The sequence below is a fragment of the Equus caballus genome, chromosome 10 (genome assembly GCF_041296265.1).
Source record: "Equus caballus isolate H_3958 breed thoroughbred chromosome 10, TB-T2T, whole genome shotgun sequence".
NCBI lineage: Eukaryota > Metazoa > Chordata > Mammalia > Perissodactyla > Equidae > Equus > Equus caballus.
In genome coordinates this window covers 67734534-67757031 of record NC_091693.1, presented here as the reverse complement: position 1 = coordinate 67757031, position 22498 = coordinate 67734534, and the positions used below count along the sequence as shown (strand labels likewise).

The 22498-nt window shown below is 40.7% G+C and overlaps 1 protein-coding gene across 1 annotated transcript; it reads right to left on the bottom strand.

Annotated features, from left to right (window-relative positions):
• Window positions 1–312: 312 nt before the first annotated feature.
• On the bottom strand, window positions 313–22074 carry AMD1 (adenosylmethionine decarboxylase 1). The gene is made up of 9 exons (XM_023650930.2): window positions 21567–22074; window positions 7156–7242; window positions 6002–6128; window positions 4852–4954; window positions 3668–3710; window positions 3424–3568; window positions 3212–3304; window positions 2973–3128; window positions 313–2547 (listed from the first exon to the last, which is right to left on the bottom strand). The coding sequence occupies exons 1-9, from the start codon at window positions 21674–21676 to the stop codon at window positions 2407–2409; spliced, it is 1005 nt and encodes a 334-aa protein (XP_023506698.1). The 5' UTR covers window positions 21677–22074; the 3' UTR covers window positions 313–2406.
• Window positions 22075–22498: the final 424 nt, after the last annotated feature.

Genomic DNA, 22498 nt, shown 5'->3' with positions numbered 1-22498 from the left:
AACTTCAAACTCACAAATATACATCCTTCTTACTTACCCTTTCTACTCTGATATCCTAGTATATACCCCAGATATTTCTTTTGAGCTTCAGTTATGAAGCCATTAACAAAAAATGTCTAAATCTGAATACAAACTAGATATTCTCCCAGGAACTTACAGATCTTACGTCTTCATGATACTCGCACAAATCTGAGAATAAAATTGTTAAATATCGATTTCCTCAATTATAAAAACTTTAGATATCTAGCATTCGGTCATGTATACTATTAAAAAAATACATGAACAGAAAACTTTCTGAATGTCACTAGACAATGAATTAAGCAAACTTTTATTGAAGCTTAAATTGTGGCACAGAAATACATTTCGACTGATTTAAGTCCAACACCAGGAAGAGAGAAATTACGGCACCAAAATTTCCCTCCTCTAGCACACATACTAGGATTAATTTAGATTACTATTCAATCTACAGTTTTCATTTTTCTAGGCTTTGTTTCATACAAATTTGTGCAGTTTTCCAACATTAGATAGAAATCTTAAACCTATTAGAAAAAAAAAGCAGACCTCAAGCCAACAAATGTCATCGAATCTAGTGGGACACTGTTCAAGAACAAAACCCACTTTGAGCACTGGTCCTCAACACAGCACCAAACACCAGGCACGGTGCACTAGTACAGAATCCAACTGACCCACTGACTGAAAGCTTCTTCAATGAAACTTTGAATCAACAACTTGCTTAAAATAAAAGTCAAAAGTGTTCCAACCACTTGATTTCAAACCAAGTAGATTTTGTTTAGAAACACTAAAAAAAAAAAAGTGTTTCATTTATAAATACGGAAGGAACAAAAACATCACTGCATTCAATCCAGAAAGGATCAAAAAAATTTTGTGAGGAAAGGAAGAAATACAAAATTTAGTCAACTGTGCTGTTTTCTCAGCTGCTTAAATCTCATAGTATTTGCAAATATAGCTAGAAGATGCCAACTCTTGAAAGCCTGTATTTCTAGTCATTTCCCATCAACTATTTTGGAATTTTATACATCAAGTTTTATGGATAGCATTCTGCTTCACTGCGTACGTCTGAATAACCTGAACAGTTCTCATTCTGGGCAGTCATTCACTTGATCCTGTGAAACCACGGTGAAAGGAACACCAGTAGGAGGAACAAATAAAGTCAGAACACTATCACATACATCTCAAGTCACAGAACTTTTAGTCACAAGATGGCAAAGACATTAATTCTGCTTTGAACCAAAGTTTATGGCATACTATTAACAGAAATTACTGGAAATGGTTGCTAAAATAGAAGTTAAGGTGAATGGTCTGAGCTGCTTGATTTATTGAATCCAATACAACCTTTACCTTCAATCTCCTTGCTAATAAACTCAGCGATAACAATACTCTTATACTACTACTTAGCACGTTAGTAAAGGCATGGTACTCCTGAGAAGCTAATCTCACTTCTGGAGAGCACAGAACGGCACACACTTCCCACACAGTTCTGCCAGCATACCCTAAAAGCAACCTGTGAGTCTCTCTTGGTAACCAACACTAGAAGTTTACTTTTGTCATTCTCTCCCAGGAGAGCTCATGCCAATAAAAAGGAGGCCAAACTCCCCTGACCTTAAAAGAAAATTAAGCCCAGGGTCCACCCGCCTGCCCCCTCTGGAGGTTAGGATTAGTATAACCCACAGTGTAACAGTGTATTGCTTTATTGGGAGCGGGGGTTGGGAGGGGAGACACCACGATGAGCAACGAAATCAATTAAGGGAATACAAGTGCAGGAAGCAATAATGTTAAAACAGTAATACACAAAATGGATAACTACAATCATTTTCTTATGAGGACTTGACTCGTGGAAGAAAAACTTTAATTGCTGTTGCAAAAAACATCTGTATGAAATAGAAATTGGTTTCAATAACATTAGTAGAGAATACGTTCTAGAAAGTGGAGGTAACTGGATGTAAAATCCTGGCAGCAATTTAATAGAACAGTCCCACGTGGTTAGGCTGAGGCCAACACCTAGTGAGGACGAAAGCCTTGTCTGTGGGGAATTTTGGAAGATACCTGGAGAAATATTACACTGTGCGTAAACCAAATTGAATTGTTTTCACAAGTGTTGTAAAGTTTCATATAGTAAAAGGTTTTTTCTACATGCACTTCAATTTCACAGCAAGAGTGGCATAGGATACCTAAACACAGAAGAGAGCATTCATGCAAGATATCTAATTCCTTGATATAATAATGCATACAATTCAAAATGATTACACTATCATTACATCTAGGGCTTTCTGCAACTACAAGGTGGCGGTTATGGAAAGCATGGCCCCCGGTATCAATATCTAAAAAGCAGCCACCACCTTCTTCTATGTATGTTCTCTTTTTGCGTTTTTTCTTCATTTTTCTTAATCAACTCTGCTGTTGTTGCTGCTTCTTAGCAAAACTGGTAAAAACAAAATTGTAATCATTGAACATAGCACTCTGGCAATCAAGACGTTTAAAACCTTCAATCTTCTGGGGCGAAGAAAGCACTGTGCGACATTTAGAACTCTGGGGAAAAAATTTAAACGAACCATTAGTGCTTCCAATCTGTAGAAGTCTTTCGAAACAAAACAGTCATGCAATAAATATTTAAGACTACTATCTTAACGAAACTGTGGCATTTGAGTATTTTAGCTGCCTTCTTAGCTGCTGAATCAAGTGGGACATCTTAGGTCGTCCCCATCCTCCCCCCACCCCAGTCTGTTAACAGGGAAAACAGACAGGACAGGAGGAGCCCATCAACTGGACTAGATATACAACAAGGACGAACGGACATTTAATGAAACACATAAAGCTGTTCATCCACCAACAAATCTCCACTAGCAGTGCCAATGGATATTCGACTGAAATGCGCCGTCTTAGAATACATTTATGACACGCCTCAGTCTCTTTATTTCCTGTGAGATTTTATTGTCAATAATAAAATGAATTACCTGATTTACAAACAGGGTGGTCACAAATTTTCCTGGCTTGAAGACTTCCACAACTTTCCTGATCAGGTCATCATAGGAGGTCTGACTTAAGTTTGTTTCAAAGCTAACATAAGAAAATTCTGGTTCTGGAGTAATGTGAATAGTCCAATAAGTTCCCTTAGAGAACAAGTTTTGTATTAATAATGGAAAGGGTACACTGAAATATTTAAATAAGAATTAAGCAAAATATTATTACTTACATCCGATTTCATTCCATTCATTGAATACCCACAAGGATTGAACATTGTGGCATCAATGACAGAACCTGGTATCAGGTCACGAATTCCACTCTCCTGGAAAAAGGGGCGAAAGATTGAGTTAAACACAAATTTGAAAAATAAACTGAGAATGAGTTAAACAAAAGATTTAGTCCCCACACTGAAGAATCCAGAGTTATTATTTAAAATCTTACACGAGTGACATCCTTTGCAGTAACACCATCTTTCATGTAGAACTGGTCCATAACTGCTGGGTCAAGCTCACTCATCAGAATTTCCAGGGTTTGATCTGGCTGGCTGATTACCCGACTCTCTGGGAAATCCAAAGTATACAAGTACCTATGTAAAAATAAAAAATAGTTTCTAAAAATGACAATCGGTAGTTTAAAATAAATGCTATAGAGTACCAAAAAATCCACAAAAGTGTGTCCAACATACCAACAGTCAGAATTCATACGTCCCATACAATATGCTGCTCCATCTGTTGAGGGAAGAGAATGTAAACGAAACGTGAGATCCACTTGATGGGAGGGCTTCCCCACTTCCGATAGCTAGGACGATACTACCTGCCTCCCATCAGAAATGTCCTCAGTGAAGGGAAACTTAAGTGGGTGAATTTGCAAGTGGGTAAGATTCTTCCCCTCCCTCCTCTTTAAAAAAAATCTTCTATTGGTTGCTATTTAAAGATACACTTCAGACAGTGAGTCAGTCTAAACGGTGCTGAGAAAAACTCACTCTCTCCTAAAACTCCACCAGGAAATGGAATTTGGTCACCCATTTATCTACTCTCCCAAGTAAATACAAGCCATTTTATCAAATACGTCCTCCTTTCCATATTGTTTCAAAGCCTTACTCAACACAGTAAATTAACAATTGATAGAAATTTACACTAAATTATACTCAGCACTCACTGATATAGCCTAGTATAGTTTTTGTTTTAGTAGGCAAGTTAAAAACAATAGGTAGAAATCTGATTTTCTTGTTAAATCATGCCTGTGACTGACTTTGTGTCATGTTATTAAAATCATCCTAGGTTTTCAGCCTCATCTAGAAGATAACGGTGTTAGATTAGATAACCTTTAATTCCCTAACCTCGAAGCCCAAAAAAGGAAGGTCTATAAATAAGAGCTTAGCAAAATGGATGGAAGAAAATCTCGCCAATTTGGTTCAAGAGACACTGTGATCTCATTGTGTTGATCATTTTTAAGTCAGCTCAATTCCTGTATAGAATGCCCGTCCAGAGTTTCTTAACATGGACCAGTGAGTGTCTTAGCACAGGTTTATGAAGTCACTGGGCATTTTTCTGGATGAAGAGATCAGCCTTCATAACCACTAAGTTAGACGTAAATTGGAGCAACTGGCTAGTTGAAGATGAACTCGCCTTCTGGCAGGTGATCAAGTCCTTCGTTTTCTTGGTCCATCATTTCAACAACACTGACCTGAGTTACACACACACACACACACACTCTAAAATATGTAATCAGCTATACTGATACATTTATCTTAACTACATAATGTGCTACATATTCGCATACATATGCTTTCATATATATAAAATATCTCTGAAATGATACGTGCTTTAACTTTAAGAAAATACGCTCCAATTGTTTATTTAAACTTACTTGGGAAAATTGCATTGAGAAACTCTATTTCTTCCTGGAAATTCCGGTGTGGGTACCCTTGGTGAGAAGGCTTCATGAAATTCTTACGAGAATAAAAGAAGCTCTAAAAAAAGACAGATAACATCACACACAGAATTCCACCACCTTTCCTAAACTAATCAACTGTTTTCTACATATGCACACCAAAATCAAAACTCTACCTCTACAAATATGTTCCCCAGTGACATTCAGCATAATGTTTTCCCTTTAATATGCTAAACAGATACAGGCTTTTGCTGGCCAACAAACAAAAACGAAGGCCACTGTGTCAGAGAGCAAGGTTTCAGACCAAGGTCCACAAGTCAGTGTCATACAGAGCAACTGTGTGTTTAAGCTGTGGAGAGTCTCAACGGAGCATTAATAATGCAGGTTGCACGGATGAGTTCTAGAAACTAAAAAATACCCAAGCTACTGACGATGGGTCATAACAACTATAGAGACAAAGAGTAAGATGTATGTCTAGAGCAGTGGTTTCTGAGCTTTTAAATACTAACGTAAGCAAAAATTTTGTGGGAGAACATGTGTACATTTAGTTTTAAAAAAGTCAGTGACCCAAAAATTAAAAACATATTGCTTTAGATTTCTTATAAGGATCAAAAATTAACAAAAACTCTTTTAAGTCCTAAGGACAAGCTGTCCTTTACCCTAATTAAGTGCAATATTTAAAATCAACATCTGTTTGTCAGAACAATTATACCCCAGGTATAATCACCTTAATTGTTGACTGCTATCAGAATTTAACCCAATACAGAGGGTTGCTCTTCAACACAATCAACTCTTCACGATGAAGACTGGGTCATTTTCCTTGCTGTTCCCTCCCTTAGTTTCTCTACCATTTCCAGTAACCATATCAAGGAGTTAACCATTGAAAATGTCTGGTTTCTTCATTTCTTTCTCCCATTTGCGTTTTATCCCAACTAGTTCTCTGCTGCCTCTGTATTTTCTGCTGTTCTTGAGCAATAGGCAGAACATTGTTTCTCCCATGGTGTGAGCATCCTCACTCATTACAACTGAAGCAATAAGCATACAACTTTATTTACTAGGCATATCACAGAACCCTAAACATTTATACCTGAAAAAAAAGATCAGATCAAGTTTTTTGCTTACTTACTTGAATGGAGTCAAACCCACTGTAATCCCGAGCAAGTTTCAACAGGGGAACCAGTGCTTTCAGCAAGAGGGTGGTACCACATGTCTTCAAAATGAAACGTCTCTTGGAGACAAACATGCTACTCTCACTGCAGATGAAAATGGTCACAGTATCATAATGATGTTTATGTACTACTACTGAGATGCAATTAATCAATTACGGGACTATTATTTACAACGCAGATGTTTGGCTAGTAATGTTACATGTTAAGATCTCAAGGGAGCGAGTAATGTACTACTGCATTCTTCCTCTTCTATTATCCAAAAATCTGCTTAAGGTTCTAGAGCCCCACTGAAACAGGCCTTGAAATTAGGTATAAAGCATATTAGTTCATTTCACAAAGCTCTTTTACTACTAAACTTTCCTCTCGACCTCATCTATCGTAGGATGTTATTTACCAAATTCATACTTTTATATTTATACCTCTTCTTGTACCACCCACTGTCACAGGTACTTCTGTAACCATCTCATTACTTCTTTCACTAGATAATAAGCTCCATGAGGAAAGGAATGTTTGTTTATATCCATCATTATACCCTCACGGTCTGGCACATAATAAGCATCTTACAAATATCAGTATATGTCAAACACAAGCTTAGTAAAAAGCAGGCACTGTATGCACCTTATTCAATCTAATAGCCCCAGGGCCGATTAAAATACGTATTATAAAAATTCAACGTATTTATTGAATAAATTAACTTTGTATCTTTAAAAAGGTTAAATGGTTTTCTTCTCTTACACATAGCAATCCTATTTGTGTGGTGAAGCTAATTTTCACTCTGCCTGAAGTTCTGATATTGAGAGGCATACACTAAAAAGGGATTTAATATATGAGGTCGAGGGTAAAGGTACAATGCCATTCTACCCTCCTTTACAGATTCTTCCTGCTAACTACAAGGAGGTAAAGATGGCAACCATTTTAAGCACCTTTTAGGTAAGACTTCAAAAGCTACTTTCCTAAAGACACCTGAAGTAAACATTTAATTTTATGCTATATTTTTTACAGTAAGGAAAAATGATAACAGAACTAAGATCCAGAGGAACGATTTGCTCTTACATGTAAAGTACGATTCAGAAAGAAATCGGTTAGCTTGCACTGGTTCTACAGGACTTACCTGAGTACATAAGCTTCCTGCTTGTCAGTTTTTGTCACACTTATGATTGAACATTGCACATCCTTCAAAAGTATGTCCCACTCGGATCTATTATTTAACCAAAAGAAAGGATGATTAATTCATAACAGTACTTGCCTACTCTCATAAAAATTACAAAGCCCGCACACTTAAGAGTTTTCCAGTGATTAAGACTCCATATTTTATATTTGTTGTCACATTCTTGCTCCAGCTTCTCTTATGAATACTAACAATTTGTTTCAAAGTAGTTTGTCTATATTCACATATCCACCAAATAAGATGGATGTTTGCTATATATGAAAAACAAAAAAGCAAACTGGAAATTAGACTATGTTTTTGCAATTTACTAAGAAAAAGACAAATGGACAAAACAACATGAAAAAGCCATGTACAGATTCAAAAGGCTCACAAACCAAGGAAAATCACTACCGCTCACTAGTAAGTGTAAGAAATACAAGTTACAGCGAAATACTTTTTTGTCTGTCAAATTCTCTAAATTAACCTTACTCTATGCATTAAAATTTAAAAAGCATTAGTTCCTTCACCAATTAGATTGGCAAAGAGATTTAAAAGGCTGAGAGTAAGCAAGCTAGTACTCTCACATTGTTTAGATACTACAGTCTGCTATCAAATTGGCAGCTAATCACAATACCTAGTGGTGTCTAAAAGTCTAGAAGCATTGTCAAAAAAATGAAAAATGCTTTTGGCTGGCAATTCAACAGTACAAGCATACCCATAGGATCTTGGGAAATCTATGCAGCTCTCTAACGGGATGAGAAAATACTCACTTCAACAAAGTGAAAAGTCTGCAGCATAGGCAACAGATAGGAAAACGGAAGCCATGTGGGCATAACTAAATAATCTTCATTTACCTGATTGAGACCTAAGAAGTGCTTCCTCTTTAGTGTGTCCACTATAAAACAGAAAGCACAGAATAGTTCCATGGGACAGCGTGAAATTACCAGATTAAAGCTCAGAAATATGTTATGGCTCTTAGTATTGGGCAGGTCATTCTTCCACACTCAAGAGAATAGCATTATTATGGTTAAAGTTTTCTTTTCTAGTCAAAACTTTGTAAGGGAAATCCTCAACAGCATAGCGAGCACAAAAACAAGTATTCTTTTGTATTAAAAAGCAAGCATAGGGGCCCGCAGTGGTGTAGTGGGTGGGTTCATGGGTGCCAACCTGCACACTGCTCTTCAGGCCATGCCACGGCAGCATCCCACAGAGAAGAACTAGAAGGACTCAGAACTAGGATATACAGCTATGTAACAGGGCTTGGGGAGTGGGGAAGGGAGAGGAAGATTGGTAACACATATTAGCTCAGGGCCAGACTTCCTCACCAACAAAAACAAGCACAGTACCAATCAATCTTGTTAGAATTTTGCGTCTGTTTCATCATTTTGCTAAAAGAAGTCGTTACTGGCCCACAAGGAAATTGTAAGACCAATCACAGAAGGCAGTAATTCCTACAATGGGTAAATAAGTTAAATAGAACAGTACTGAGACCCACCTGAAAACCTTAAATGAGTTAGGCTTGCTAATAATTTTAGAGCCTATTTGCCCATAACCTAACCAAGCAATTTTTAAAAAGAGCTAACAATTAGCTCCCCCTTTAAAAGATGCTAATAATTGTTTATCAAGAAAAAATAAATACACACTAGACTGGACCATGGTTTTGCAGTTTAACATTTTAAAAAATGGTGCAATTTATTATCCAGGGGAGGAAAATTTGCAATTAGGACTTAGTTCTGTATAAAACAAATTTATAGATTGTTTTAATCCTCGTATTTTAGGCAGCCAAGCAGTAGCTTTGAGTTTCATTTTTCTAAGACTCAAAGTTCACTAATGTACAAACAACATTTCAGAACTCATGGCATTTCAATTCCACAAATAATATGCTTTAACCAAGGGCTCTGGGGGCCGGCCGAGTGGTTAAGTTCGCGCGCTCCGCTTCGGCGGCTCAGGGTTTCGCCGGTTTGGATCCTGGGCGCGGATACGGCACTGCTCATCAGGCCATGTTGAAGGGGCATCCCACATGCCACAACTAGAGGGACCCACAACTAAAGTGTATAATACAAAGACAATGAATCAGAAGAACAATCAAAATAAATAAAACATATATGGACAGATACATAGATAACTGAACCTACCTCCATCTTCTATACTTCATTCACACTGGGCTTTTCCACAAACTATTCTCTCTTCCTCAAAACAGGGCACCATAAACTTGTTCACCCAAATCAAGCCCACTTGAGGGTAAAAGGAACATCATAATCATGTTGGGAAAATATATGTAAACCATGACCGCTCTGGGTACTGCTGGAATGATTTCACCCTACACAGAACCCTTGTCCCCAGTCCCCTTCTTCCAGCCCAAAAGTCACCCCACTATCCCGGCCAAGTCAAATCTGTCACTCAAAGGTTTTAAAATTCAGAAAGCTTACCAAAGTATTTTATTTGTGTGGCTATTTTGGTATTCATGTCAATCCCACTAGTCATTCCATGTTGTTAGGGACTGTTTGTTTTATTATAACTTGTCCTCAAATAGCTGAATATTGCTGAATAATTACAATAAATAATTATTTTGATTAGGTTCTTATGGACTTGCTGGAAAACCACGAACAGCCTTCAATTCTTAAAATCTAAAATTACTGTTACACGGTTCTCTACTGTATTTTAAATTATTCACCATGATAGCTCAGGTATTTAAGAGGGCAAGTTATTGAAGAGATATTCATTTACCAGAATAATCCTGTTAACCAACTGTGATTATATATTCCACTTGAAACGCCATCTTATTTTAATCTACACATCAATGAAGCTTACTCATTTCACTGCCAAACAACTTAATTTTATAGGACCCATTCATTATAATGAACACAGACATGGATTATTTTCTCAAATATTTTTTCTGTAGCATTCTTTCCTCTTTCTGTGAATCTGCTGACACAAAATGTTAAAGCTTTTGGCTTGTCCCACTGGTCCCTCAGGTTCTCTTCATTCATTTTCTCTCCATTGTTCAGACTGGATAATTCCTACTAATCTATCTTCCAGTTCACTCACTCTTCTATCATCTCCAGTGCACTAAAGCCTATCCAGTGAACTTTTAATTGCAGTTATTCTATTTTTAAGTTCCATCTTCTCTACTCCTCTGCTAAGACTTTCTTTCATTCTAAGAGTCTCCATTCACTCTTCTATAAGAAGCCTTCAAGTTCTTGGATCATGTTGTGGTTTCAGTCTACTCATGAAAGCCTTTGCCATGGTGTTCAGCAATGCCCAGCTTATGTGCTACCTGGTGGCCAATCTGGGACTGGGAGGCAATCTTATCAGTTTTCAAAGCGTTTGATATGCTATTTAGGGTCAGATCTATATATGAGTAGCTCAGGGGTGTTCATATAAATCTATGGGATCTCTTCCTTCACCTTTCTCCTCTCCATAATCTCTCAGATAATCTCTAGCTCGGGGGCGGGGGGGGGGGGGGAGGGGGGAGGTAGGGGGACATCTGGATCCTCCAGCTAGACAGCCAAGGCTTTAGTTTCTCTACTCTGCAGCAGGCTGCCTGTGACTGTGTCTTCCTCTGGGGCCAAATGGAGAGACAACAAAGAAGGAAAGGAGTAACAGGGATATCCCTGATGTTCTCCATTCTCCACTCTTGGGACCACAGTTCCTCTGGTCAAACCTCCCTTGCAATTTTAGCATCTGCCTGGTGTTAAAATTGCTACTGAGCAGTGGCAGGAGAACAGAAAAAGAGTAAGGCGACAAAACAAAAAAGATTTTCCCACGCTCTCTGACCCAAAGGGGCCTCCATTCCCTCTTTGCAGACCAGAAAAAGAGGGCCTCTCTTGGAGCTCTTTTTGTCTGCACCTAGTGTGCAGCTCCAGGCGTCTGGCAGTCTTTGGGACCAGCCCAGGAGATATCAGAGAAAAAAAGAAACAGAAAATCATGGCTGTTTCAGTGGTTTTGAGTTCTGGTTTCCTTCTCCTATTCATCTGCTAACATTTACTTTTCAGAGTCCACAGATAGTTGCTCCATGCCTTCTGTCCAGGGTTTTTAGTTGCAATTACTAAGAGACAAAAGTAGAGTGTGCTTATTCCATTTTGAGGGAAACCAGAATTCTCTTGTGATCATTTATCATTAGTTAATAAACTCTCCAACCAAACTCTTCCTAATGGAAACCCTCAAGTAGTTGGTATTTTTTCAAAGTCACCATATGAAAGAAAGCAATTGCTTTGAAACACCCTAAGATAGACACAGTTGGATGGTCTATCAACCAAATAATTATTAGAAAGACATGCTCTTAGGAGAGCTGCCAGGATCAAAAAAATAAATCAAAGGACAAAGAAGATGTGACAGAAGTAAAACTACATCAATATGATGCTAAGAGAAAGGTGAAAACCAACACCAAAACAGGTGAGAATTTCAGCAAATTATATTATCACATTTTTGTGGGGACAATAAGCCTCCTCTTGTAAATGAAGCTTTATGGGATCCTCGCCACACCCATTCACTTCCATGTGTATTGTCTCTGGTTGTTCTCTCCCTATAAGGAAGGGCAGAGCTGCAGTTACAGCACACTGTCTGCCTTGCAAAATTTAAAATGTACTCTCTGGCCCTTTACAGACTGTTTGCTGGCTCCTGTTTTAGAGGAAAGGTTTTCAGTGCCCTGGCTTTGTGTCCAAATTTAATGATGAAAAGGACAGAGGGCTTCACACAGTTGCCCGAGACATTTTCTCAATTACATATCTGTGATTTCAAAGAGACAGTATCAAGTCAGAATGTCACAGCAGGCTCAATAACGACGGTGGAAGGCGTCTGAACTTTGCTCCCAAACACACTAACATCTAGACTGAGAATCACCAGTCTATATTAAACTATTTTACAAAATTGGTCTTTCTGGCATATCCTTAATATTCTTCTTAAGTTTTAAACATAGACGAGTTCAATAAGTCATAAACTAATAAGACATGAAGCAGAATAAAGACAATTTGGGGATGTGTCCATATTATAGAATCACATATACTGACTGGAAAATATTGTAAAAGGTATTCAAAAGTGTTACACAATTGTTATGTGCTTATAAAACAAAGAAATTCACAGGTAAACCAAAATATCTCCTGATTTGAATTCCTTTTTGTTTACTTAAATGATGCCCACCTCATACTGGTCTAACTCAGCAGACCAACTGGGGATGATTCTGCCACCCAGGAAACATTTTGGAGACATTTTTGGTTATCAAACTGAGGGTGGTGGTGGTGCTGGTGCTGGAGGGTAGTGGGTAGAAACTAGGCATGCTGCCACACCATATAGTGAACAGGACTGTTACTCAATAAAAAATTATTTGGCCCAGAAAGTCAACAGTGCTGAGGTTGAGAAACCCTGATTAACTTAACAAGTAGGTATTTAAAATACTAAAAAATACTATCAGATCATGATAAATGATCCCAAGGAGATACTGTGCTCTTTACAAATGGTAATCCCATGAACCGAATAATCTTAGTCACTATGCTTAAAAAGCAAAACATTAAGGTACACCATAATTTATATTTACAGTTTTCTTAAAGAATCTGTGGTCCAATAAAAATAGAACAAGTTGGGATGTTTACAAGGGAAAAGATAGAATTAAAATGATGAGAAAGACTCCTACAACATCTGATTCAATAAGACTTAAAATGGCCAAGTGACTAATCTGGCAATGCTGTCTTGGAGATGAGAAAATGCACAGGCAACAAAAGCAAAAATAAACAAATGGAACTACATCAAACTTAATTTTCACACATCACAGAAAAACACTCAACAGAGTGAAAAAAGGACAACTTACAGAATGGGAGAAAATATTTGCAAATCATATCTGATAAGAGGTTAATATCTAGGATATATAAGGAACTACTACAACAAAAATAAACCAATTAAAAAATAAGCAACAGACTTGAACAGACAATTCTCCAAAGATATACAAAATGGCCAAGAAGCATATGACAAGATGCTCAACATCACTAATCATAAAAGAAATGCCAATCAAAACTGCAAGATACCACACCTCACACCCATTAAGACATCTACAAATAAAAAATAACAAATGTTGGCAAGGATGTGGAGAAATTCTAACACTTGTACACTGTTGGTGGGAAAGTAAAATGGTGCAGCCATTATGGAAAACAGATGAATGCTCCTCAAAAACTTAAAAACAGAATTACCATAGGATCCAGCAATCCCACTTCTGGGTATATATCCAAAAGAATTCAAAACAGGATCTGGAAGAGATATTTGCACACCCACGTTCATTGTTATTCACAACTGTCAAGAGGTAGAAGGAACCCAAATTAACCAAGGGATTAAAGCATAAGAAAATGTGGTACATACGTACTACAACATGGATGAATCTTGAGGACATTATGCTAAGTGAAATAAGCCAGTCACAAAAGGACAAATGTTGTGTGATTCCACTTAATTGAGGTACTCATACACTCACATGAAGTTATCTAAAATTGTCAAAAAACAAAGAAAATAGAAAGGTAGTTTCAAAGGGCAGAGGGGAAATTAGGGTTTAATGGGTATAGTTTCAGTTTTGCAAGATAAAAAAGTTCTAGAAATCTGTTCACAACAATGTGAATATTCTTAATAATAGTGAACTGTACATGTAAAAATGGTTAAAATAGTAAATCTAAAGTTAGATTTTTTTTTTTTACCACAATTTAAAAAAGTGAATGACTGAGAGAACAGAATGCTGCTGGCAGGTGGAAGAAACCCTTTAGAGTAGGATTTCACGCATCACCTGAAGAGCTGAGCTGAATTTTACCCTCTCAGATCCAGTAGGTCAAACACTCTGCAGATGGTGCCTGGAAATTTGCCAAAAGGCCTCCATGTGATCAGATTCCTCAGAGTACTTTCTTAAAGTAAAAATCGCTGGTTTCAGAGTTATCAAGTAATTTACCCCAAAAGCCACAACTATTTGAAGTTCCCCTCAACTGTGACCTTAGCTAACAGCCTAACTTGCCTATTTCAGAGACTCCCCTTACCACATTATCTTCAGGCCTCTACACCTTACCCAAGGTATTAAGTAGTCTTTGGGCCAAAAGCATCCTAAAACATCAGATTCTTCGTCAGCAAAGCCTAGGCTGACGAGGAGTTAAGTTAAATTCTGAAGATGCCTTCCTATGGCCGTTGATTCGGATATCCAGAGAATTACGCCTTCCCCTTCTGTTCAAAGGCATCAACCCAGAATGCACTGCTAATTATAATCACAGTATTAAGTTCTCCATCTCAAACTTTTACCCAAAATGTAAATCATAGTGTAATTATTGCACCAATGTGTTGACTATTTCTTTCAATGTGTACTTCTTAAGGAAAGGTGTTTTGGACATAGCAGTTCAAAGTTTTTTGAAACTGTTGTGAGGAACGTAATGAGAAGCTTAATTCAACGGGAAGCTTTTCTACTCCAAAACATTTACACTAAAAGGTTTTTTGGCAGAGTTGTAAATTCCTTCAATGTAAATTACTGATACTTCAATAATGTGCAATGATGGAGTCAAGTGTGGCGTGAGTGCTGGGAAAGTTAACACTGAGGGGTGATTTACTATCTATCTTTGCAACTGCCCCTAATCCTTCACTGAAAGTTATATTTTAGCTTATAAAATTTGAGTGAAGAGAAAGTAAGAATCGCAGAACATCCCACTAGTCCTAAATGTCTTTTCTAACATTAACAAGAGATTCCATTTTTCATTATTTTCACCTAACTGTAAAAATAAAATACCTCTAACCGTCCCACAATTAATAAAATATTTCTCGTCTTCACCTCCACTAGAACTTCCCATCTGAACCCACCCCACTTCTAAGAATAACTCAGGTCTGGGATGTATTCTAAAGCAAGGAGGAAAGCCAATCTGAAAGTCCTGAAAGACCAAATTAAACTATCTTTTGTCTAACCAAAATTTCTTAACTTTCTAACAGACTTCCTCCCCAAACTGCCATTTTATAAAAAAGACTTTTGCTTGCTCCAGCAACTCTAAGACATTTTTATATATGGTCACTGATTTCTCTTCAATATCCTGCTGAAATCTGAAAAGCTCAGAGAAAACTGCAGATTAAACCTAGGATACTACCCCGTCCTTTTCACACTTCAACTTTACACACTGTGAAACCTGGCAGTTTTAGAATGCATCACCTGTTCCTCCATTTATTTGACTATGCCGGGACTGCTGCTTTTCTCCAACTACTGTTAATCAGTATTCTTTAATCCAAGCCATACCAGACAGGACTTTCCTTCTTAAAAACAAAAATTATATAATGTGCGCCTTTTGACTCCCTTGGAAAAACCAGCAAGAAAAGATCCCAGTATTATGTAATTTGTCCAGATCACACAGGGTATAAACCCCACTAAATGGCCTACGGGAGGGTGGGAAATGTTTAATAGAAAAGGCAGAGCCTTCAGAGAGTTTCAGCTTGACTTGGGAATCAGAGCTAGGAAAGACGAGCCAATTTTGTGTCAAGTGCATTCTATTCCCTCATACCATATTAAAAAAAAAAAAAATCAATTCCAGATGGATTGCAGATCTAAATATGAAAAGTAAAACAAAGTTTAGGGGAAAAAAAGAGTATCTTCATCACCTTAGGATGAGCAAAGATATCTTAAGTAGGATACAAAAACTGCTAACCATTAAAGGGAAAACACTGATAAACTGGATTACACTAAAATTATGAACCTGTTTCTAAAGATACTGACAGAACGAAAAGGGAAGCCACAGAGGGTGTAAGATATTTGTAATATACATACTGGACAGAGAACCCATCCACAATATATAAAGAACTCCTGCAAATTGAAAACTCATCCCAAAAGAAAAATAGGTAAACAGACTTGAACAAGCATTTCACAAAAGTTATCAAAATGGCAAATAAAGATATGAAAGGATGCTCAACTCCATTATCTGATGGGAAATACATACTGCCAAATACCCACAGTAGCTAAAATTAAAAAGACAACACCAAGTGTTGGATGAAGATACGGAGCAACTGGAACGCTCACGCTAGCTATATGCATACCCTATCACTTAATTCCACTCCTAGGTGACTGTGTATCTAATAAAAATGCATACATAGTGTTCACTAAGAAACACGTACAACAGTGTTTACAGCAATATATTTCTATCAGCAAACTGGAAACTACTCAAGTACCCCTTAACAGTAGAGTGGACAAACTGTGGTATATTGACACAAAATACTATACACCAATGAGAATGAACCACAAAACCTCAAACATAATCTTGACATATGGAGGCCTTACACAATGTATACCAAATGATTCCACATTACACATGGTTTGAAAACAGGGAAAGCTAATCTATGGTAGGATGAGAAGTCAGGATAGTGGTTATTCTAGGTGGGGTGGGGAGAGGATAGTAACTGGAAGGTGGTACAAAGCCAGCACTAGCTACAGTCTTGGATTTGAGTGCCGGTTTCCTAAGTGTCACCACTTTGTGAAAACATGGGATGTATTTATGATTTTCATAACACTTTGTGTTATGCTTCAACAAAAAGTTTAAAAAATCCAAAATATCTGTATTCGTAAGGTAAGTTTTACTAATAGCCAGATTTTTCATACCATACTTTTTTCCTTTGCAGATTACCAAGTCCTCAAATTGCTGACTATTTCCTTCAAAATAACCTTTGAAATATTCCTTTGAAATAATAGTTTTTTCTCCTGGTTCAAGTCTCTGGAATAACTATAAATTCTTCAAACCCCACACTGCTTCCAATTAAATGATTTTTGATTCACACACCTGATGATAGAATCTTTTCTCTAAAATCATTTCAGCAGCTTTCCAAACTCATATCCATCTGTTATTGTACAAAGAATTTGGGGGCATACAATGCTCTAAGTTGACTTAGAACAGGTGCTAAATGGTAGGTTTACACAGGGGAGGGCTTACGTATCCTTTAGTTTGTAGCAGTAAATACAACACATGCCAATAATGGCTACATTAATATTTCTATCAGCAAGGCAATTCAGCCATGTAAGAGGTGAGAATCACTGAAAAGATGAAGTTACTAAGGCAAAAATGATCAGATTCTGCTTACTGGGGGCATGTACCCATTTATTTTAAGCTGTGTTACAGAACTTCACATTCTACTCTTTTCATTTACATTTTATCTACAAGATTTTGACATACACAGATACCTAGGAAACTATCACCTAAAGATAGTCACTACCTCCATCACCTCCAAAAGGTCTCTCGTGCCTGTTGGTAATCCACTCTTCCCTTTACTCCTATCCTCCAGCAACCACTCAGATTAGCATGCATTTTCTCGAGTTTTACAGAGATGAAATCTTATAGTATAGTACTTTTTTGTGTGGCTTATTTTTTTACTCCAGCACAATTACTTGTTGCATGTGTCTATCAATAACAATTCTTTTTATTACTGAGTATTCTATCGTACAGATATATCAAAATTTGTTTATCCACTTGCGTGTTAACAGAGATTTGTTTCCAGTTTGCAGGCTATTAAAAATAAAGCTATTATGAACACTCATGTACAATTTGTTCTTTGAGGAAGATTAGCACTGAGCTAACATCTGCTGCCAATCCTCCTCTTTTTGCTGAGGAAGACTGGCCCTGAGCTAACATCCGTGCCCATCTTCCTCTACTTTATATGTGGGATGCCTACCACAGCATGGCTTTTGCCAAGCAGTGCCATGTCCACACCCGGGATCTGAACCAGTGAACCCCGGGCTGCCGAAGCAGAACGTGTACACGTAACCGCTGCACCATGGGGCCAGCCCCCACGTGCAAATCTTTTTATGGACATATATTTCCTGTTCTTATGGGTAAATACATGAGTGGACTGGCTGGACTGTACAAGATGTGTAACTTAAGAAACTGCCAAATCATTTTCTGAAGTTGCTGTACTGTTTTCCATTCTCATCAGCAGTACATGAAAATTCTGGTTCCTTCACAGCTTGTCAGAGTTTTACATCAAAATTATGCAAATCCCAAAATGAAGTGTGGGAAGTGTGTTCCCTCTCTACTATTAGAATGTGTGGAAAAGGCGGGAATTATTTCTTCCTTGAAAGTTAGAGAGAATACTCCAGTGAAACCATCTGGGTCTAGAGTTTTCTTTATGGGATAATTAATGACCAGTTCAATTTATGTAACCATTATAGGACTGTTTAGATTTTCTACTTCTTTTTGCATCAATATTGGAAAGGTATTTTTCTGGGAGCTTTTCCACGATATCCTTGTTATCTTTTTAATGTCTTTAGCATCTGTAGTGATGCCCTCTTAGGACATTTGTGGCTTCTCACTCTTAATCCTTTCCACATCCTTAGGTTTTATATACTCTTTTCAACAGTGTAAACGTAATTGTTTAGTTTAATCCAGTCTGGATTAACTCCTAACTATGACTTTTAGTCTATTTGCATTTTATTGGAATTACTGAGGGTGGGCATCTGAGGCAAGCACAAGCAATGACTTTCTGGCTTCCAAATTTTTATATAATTAAATAAAAACAAAGCCACTAAAGACTGATCATTCCATCTATGCCATCGAAGGATTAATATTAAGGAAGCAACTGAAAACTCCCCAGTGACACTATCTCCTCTTCTTGTATAAAAATACACCAAATTGCGGGCCAGCCCATGACCTTGTGGCATGCTCTGCTTTGGCAGCCCGGGGTTCGGTTCCCTGGTGCGGAACCACACCACTCATCAGCAGCCATGCTGAGGCAGTGACCCACATACAGAAAAGAGAAAGTTTGGCACCGATGATAGCTCAGGGTGAATCTTCCTCAAGCGAAAACAGAGGAAGACTAGCAACAAATGCTAGCGCAGGGTGAATCTTCCTCAGCACAACAACAAAATAGAATAAAAAGTACTTCAAATTGCTAGAGCAGCCTTTAACGTGTCACCTTTTAGACTACAATCTGATATACCTCCTTCTCCAGCCTTGTTTGCTTAAAAAAAAAAAGGAAAAGAAAAAAGATTTTAAGGGCAAAGAAAAAGATGGTAACACTTAAGAGTGCTACTGTACATGTATTAACCCACTTAATCCTCACAACTACCCTACGAAGTGGGTACCATTATTGTCTCCATTTTAGAGATGAGGACACATTACACAGCTAGCTATTAAATACTGTTCGAATTCAAATCTAGTCACGCCGGAGGCCATGCACTTAACCACTTTATTATGCATTCCTCTTCTAGATGACTGATAATCCTTCCACCGTCTCTGAGGCCTGCACTCCACCTCCTCAGAGACCAGACTCCAATGACTCCCGCTTGCTAGGCCATTGACTCCAGGTGATTTACCTAGCATCTACTATTTGCAGGTACTTTACCTCCTAGTAAATAACCCGACCTGTGTATCTTTGCTTGACAGGTCACTGAAAAATATCCCCACGAAGGTTACTAATGGACCTCTCACATCCATTCTTACTTGCTGTATCTACAACAGCTGAAACGTGGTAGTGAACTCTCAAAAAGAGTGGTTTAACGAACGTTAAATGTCTATAAAACGTACGGCATTAAGTCATGAACTCGACAAAACGGAATACTCTGTTCCTGAAGATTTAATTTTCCATCACTTTAAGAGCAACACTGAGGCAGTAAAACAATTTCAACTGATTAAAGTACACAGCAAAGGGGGTTCTCAAACGTTTAAAGCAAGCAGGCTGCCCTTTTCTAAACCTTTCTCCCCGTCATTGACTCAGAAAACTCAACCACCAAAAAAAAAAGCCCCAGCTTAAATTCTGGCACTTTTGCCCAAGAACTTGGGGAGGAAAAACCCTCTTTTTATTAAGAACGTGTGCTTACAAATAAAACTTCAAAACATTTAAAGAGCTAGAGCAAAACAATTTTTCATTTTATAAGACAGTTGTTACTCATTACTTCTTCCTTGACAAGATTACCTAGATTACCGATCACAATCGTTTTGCCAAACGCCTATTACCAATACCAGGGAGTTTTCCCGTCTGTAAAATGGAGGAAATACCAAGCTTCTGCATACTTACAAGAAAAGTAACTGCTTCCTACAGCATACATATAAAGGGCTTAGAACTGAGCCTGCCATAGGAGTAAAGGGCTCTGCTGGACATTTTAAAAGTCGCACAAAGCGTGGAAGATGAGACCCGTGACATTTTGGCTAACTCGATCATGTTTTTCTACAAGAGACGCCTTCAAGAAATACTGCCTTGAAGTCTCGGCAGCACGTGTCTGCCTGGATTCCCTGCTCCAGCCGCTTTTTGTCCGGGACGGCGGGGAGCGCAGCCAACATTCCTGAAACGCCCATTGGCCCACGCCCCGGGGCCAAGGTCCCGGCCGGGCCCCGCAGCTCATTGGTCGCCGCCTCTCAATGAAGCGGCCACGCCGGCTGCGGCGCCGCACCGCCGCGATCGCCGCACTCGCGCGCCGCGAAGCCGACCGAGGCTGGGGGCGGCGGGGGCGCGAGCGCCGGCGCCCAGGCCCCGACCCCGAGCGCGCCGCACGCCCGCCGCTCTTCCGCGCGGGATGCCCGGCTCTCTCGCGTGACTGCCCGGGTGGGACGCTGGGGCCCCGGATGCCTCTGCAGGCTCCGGCATTGAAGGTATTATGGCCCGGGCCCGCCGGGCCTCCAGCCCGTCCGCGCAGGCAAAGCTCGCCCCACCCCGGCCCACGGCCGGACCCCGCCGCCTCCGTAACAGGTTCCCCAGCCCAAGGTCAAGAGCCCCGGGGGCGAGCCCCGGCGGGCTCCGCGCCTCGCCCGGGGCCGCCCGCCCGAGAAGGCTGTGGTGCAGCGCGCGTTCGGGCGGCGGTGGGGCCCAGCCACTGCGACATCACCGCTCCCGCTCAATCCCCGCCGGCCCAGCGCCACATGCTGCCAGCGCGGACCACGGGCCGGAGGCCTGCTCCCAGCCCCGCAGCCCGCGGCCGCAGGGCCCCCTCCTCCGGCGCACGCGGGCGGCGAGAACGAGGCCGGCTGCAGCCCCGCGCCCTCCCTCCTCCGCTAGGCGAGGCGGGCACGCCCGAATGAGCGCCTGACTAAGCCCGCCGAGCCACACCTGCCGGGAGGGAGCCCGCGCGGTCCCCCGGCCCCCGCCCGGGCCGCGGCCCGCCAACTCCGGAGGGGAGAGTCGGGCGGCGCCGCCCGCCGCCCCGCACGCGCTACCTGAGCACGCGGCGGCGCGGGCCTCCTCCCCTCCCCCCGGGCGGCGCCCGGCCCGGCAACGGCGGCGGGAGAAGCCGGCTCGGGCCCCGCGTGGACGCGGCCGCTGCCCCCGGCCCCCCTCCACGGCCGCCGAAACGATCCCGCCCGCGGACCTGCCCCACCTGAAGGCTGCGGGAACCCGGCCCCGCCCGTGGCTGGTGCCTGCCAGGCGGCCACAGCCCCCAGCCCCGAGTGTGGGCGAGAGCCCCGGGCACCCACCTCGGGATGGTGCGGAGATCCCCAGATCCTTGGTTTGCGTCGGGCTGCTGCCTGGAGAACCAAACCTCCAGCAGCTTTTCGGTCCCTTCGAAAAAATGTGCAGCTTCCATCACCGTGAGACTAGCGAACAACCAACAACCACAGAAAATCAACTAAATTAAATCTCTTCTCCCGCCGCTGCCGCCGCCGCTGCGGATTGTTCCAGCTGTGTTACTAAAGTTCAGGTTCCTTTTTTTTTTTTTTTGCTATAATTTTATATTAACTTTTTTTTTAAAAAAAAGGATTAATAAAATTTTCCCGGCTTTTTTTTTTGTTGTGAGCGAAAGTTGAACGTGAGTCTGTTGGAAATAGAGGCAGATACAGTTCAGTCTCTTGTAGTCCGCTGTTTCCCCGTTAGAGAGAGTAGAGCGAGCGCTAGCTAATGTCGCCGGCCATACTGTGGAAGCGAGGGCGCTGCGTGAGCACCGGGTTTATATACCCCGTCTCCGCCGAAAGGCCAGGAAGTGACGCAGCCTCCCGCCCCTGCGGCTCATAGCTGCAGACCCCTGTCAATCACCAGGCGCAGAGTTGCGGCTGGCTGGCCGCCGGCCTGCAGGGAGCGCGGGGAGCTGCCCGCCACTGTGCTGTCCGCGTTTGCGCTGTCCCCTGGGCGGGAGACGGCGCTGTGTAGTCCGGCTGGGTATTAGGGACCGGGGGTCGAACGTAGAGTGGGTGGGGAGAGCGGGAACGGAGTGAGGGAAGGCTGTGCGGCTCTGCATAAAACAACTGGTTAGCCGAGCACATGGGTGGGTCCTTCGGAGCGTTGGCGGGGTTCGGCGGGGGCGGTGGCCACTGCTGGACTGGCGTGGTGGTTTTGATCCTGTGCAGTTCACCGCAATCGCCCGGGTACTTGGCCATTCTGTAAAGTGTTTCCCCAAGGTGAACGAAGCCCG

Bases quoted from the DNA above. Each gene is read 5' to 3' on its own strand.
- AMD1 (XM_023650930.2), bottom strand. From the start codon at position 21,676: ATGGAAGCTGCACATTTTTTCGAAGGGACCGAAAAGCTGCTGGAGGTT. The intron at 6,129-7,155 runs GTAAGTCCTGTA...TTTCATCTGCAG, and splicing joins CAGGAAGCTTATGTACTCAG to TGAGAGTAGCATGTTTGTCT. The intron at 3,569-3,667 runs GTATGTTGGACA...ATTTTTACATAG, and splicing joins CGTATGAATTCTGACTGTTG to GTACTTGTATACTTTGGATT.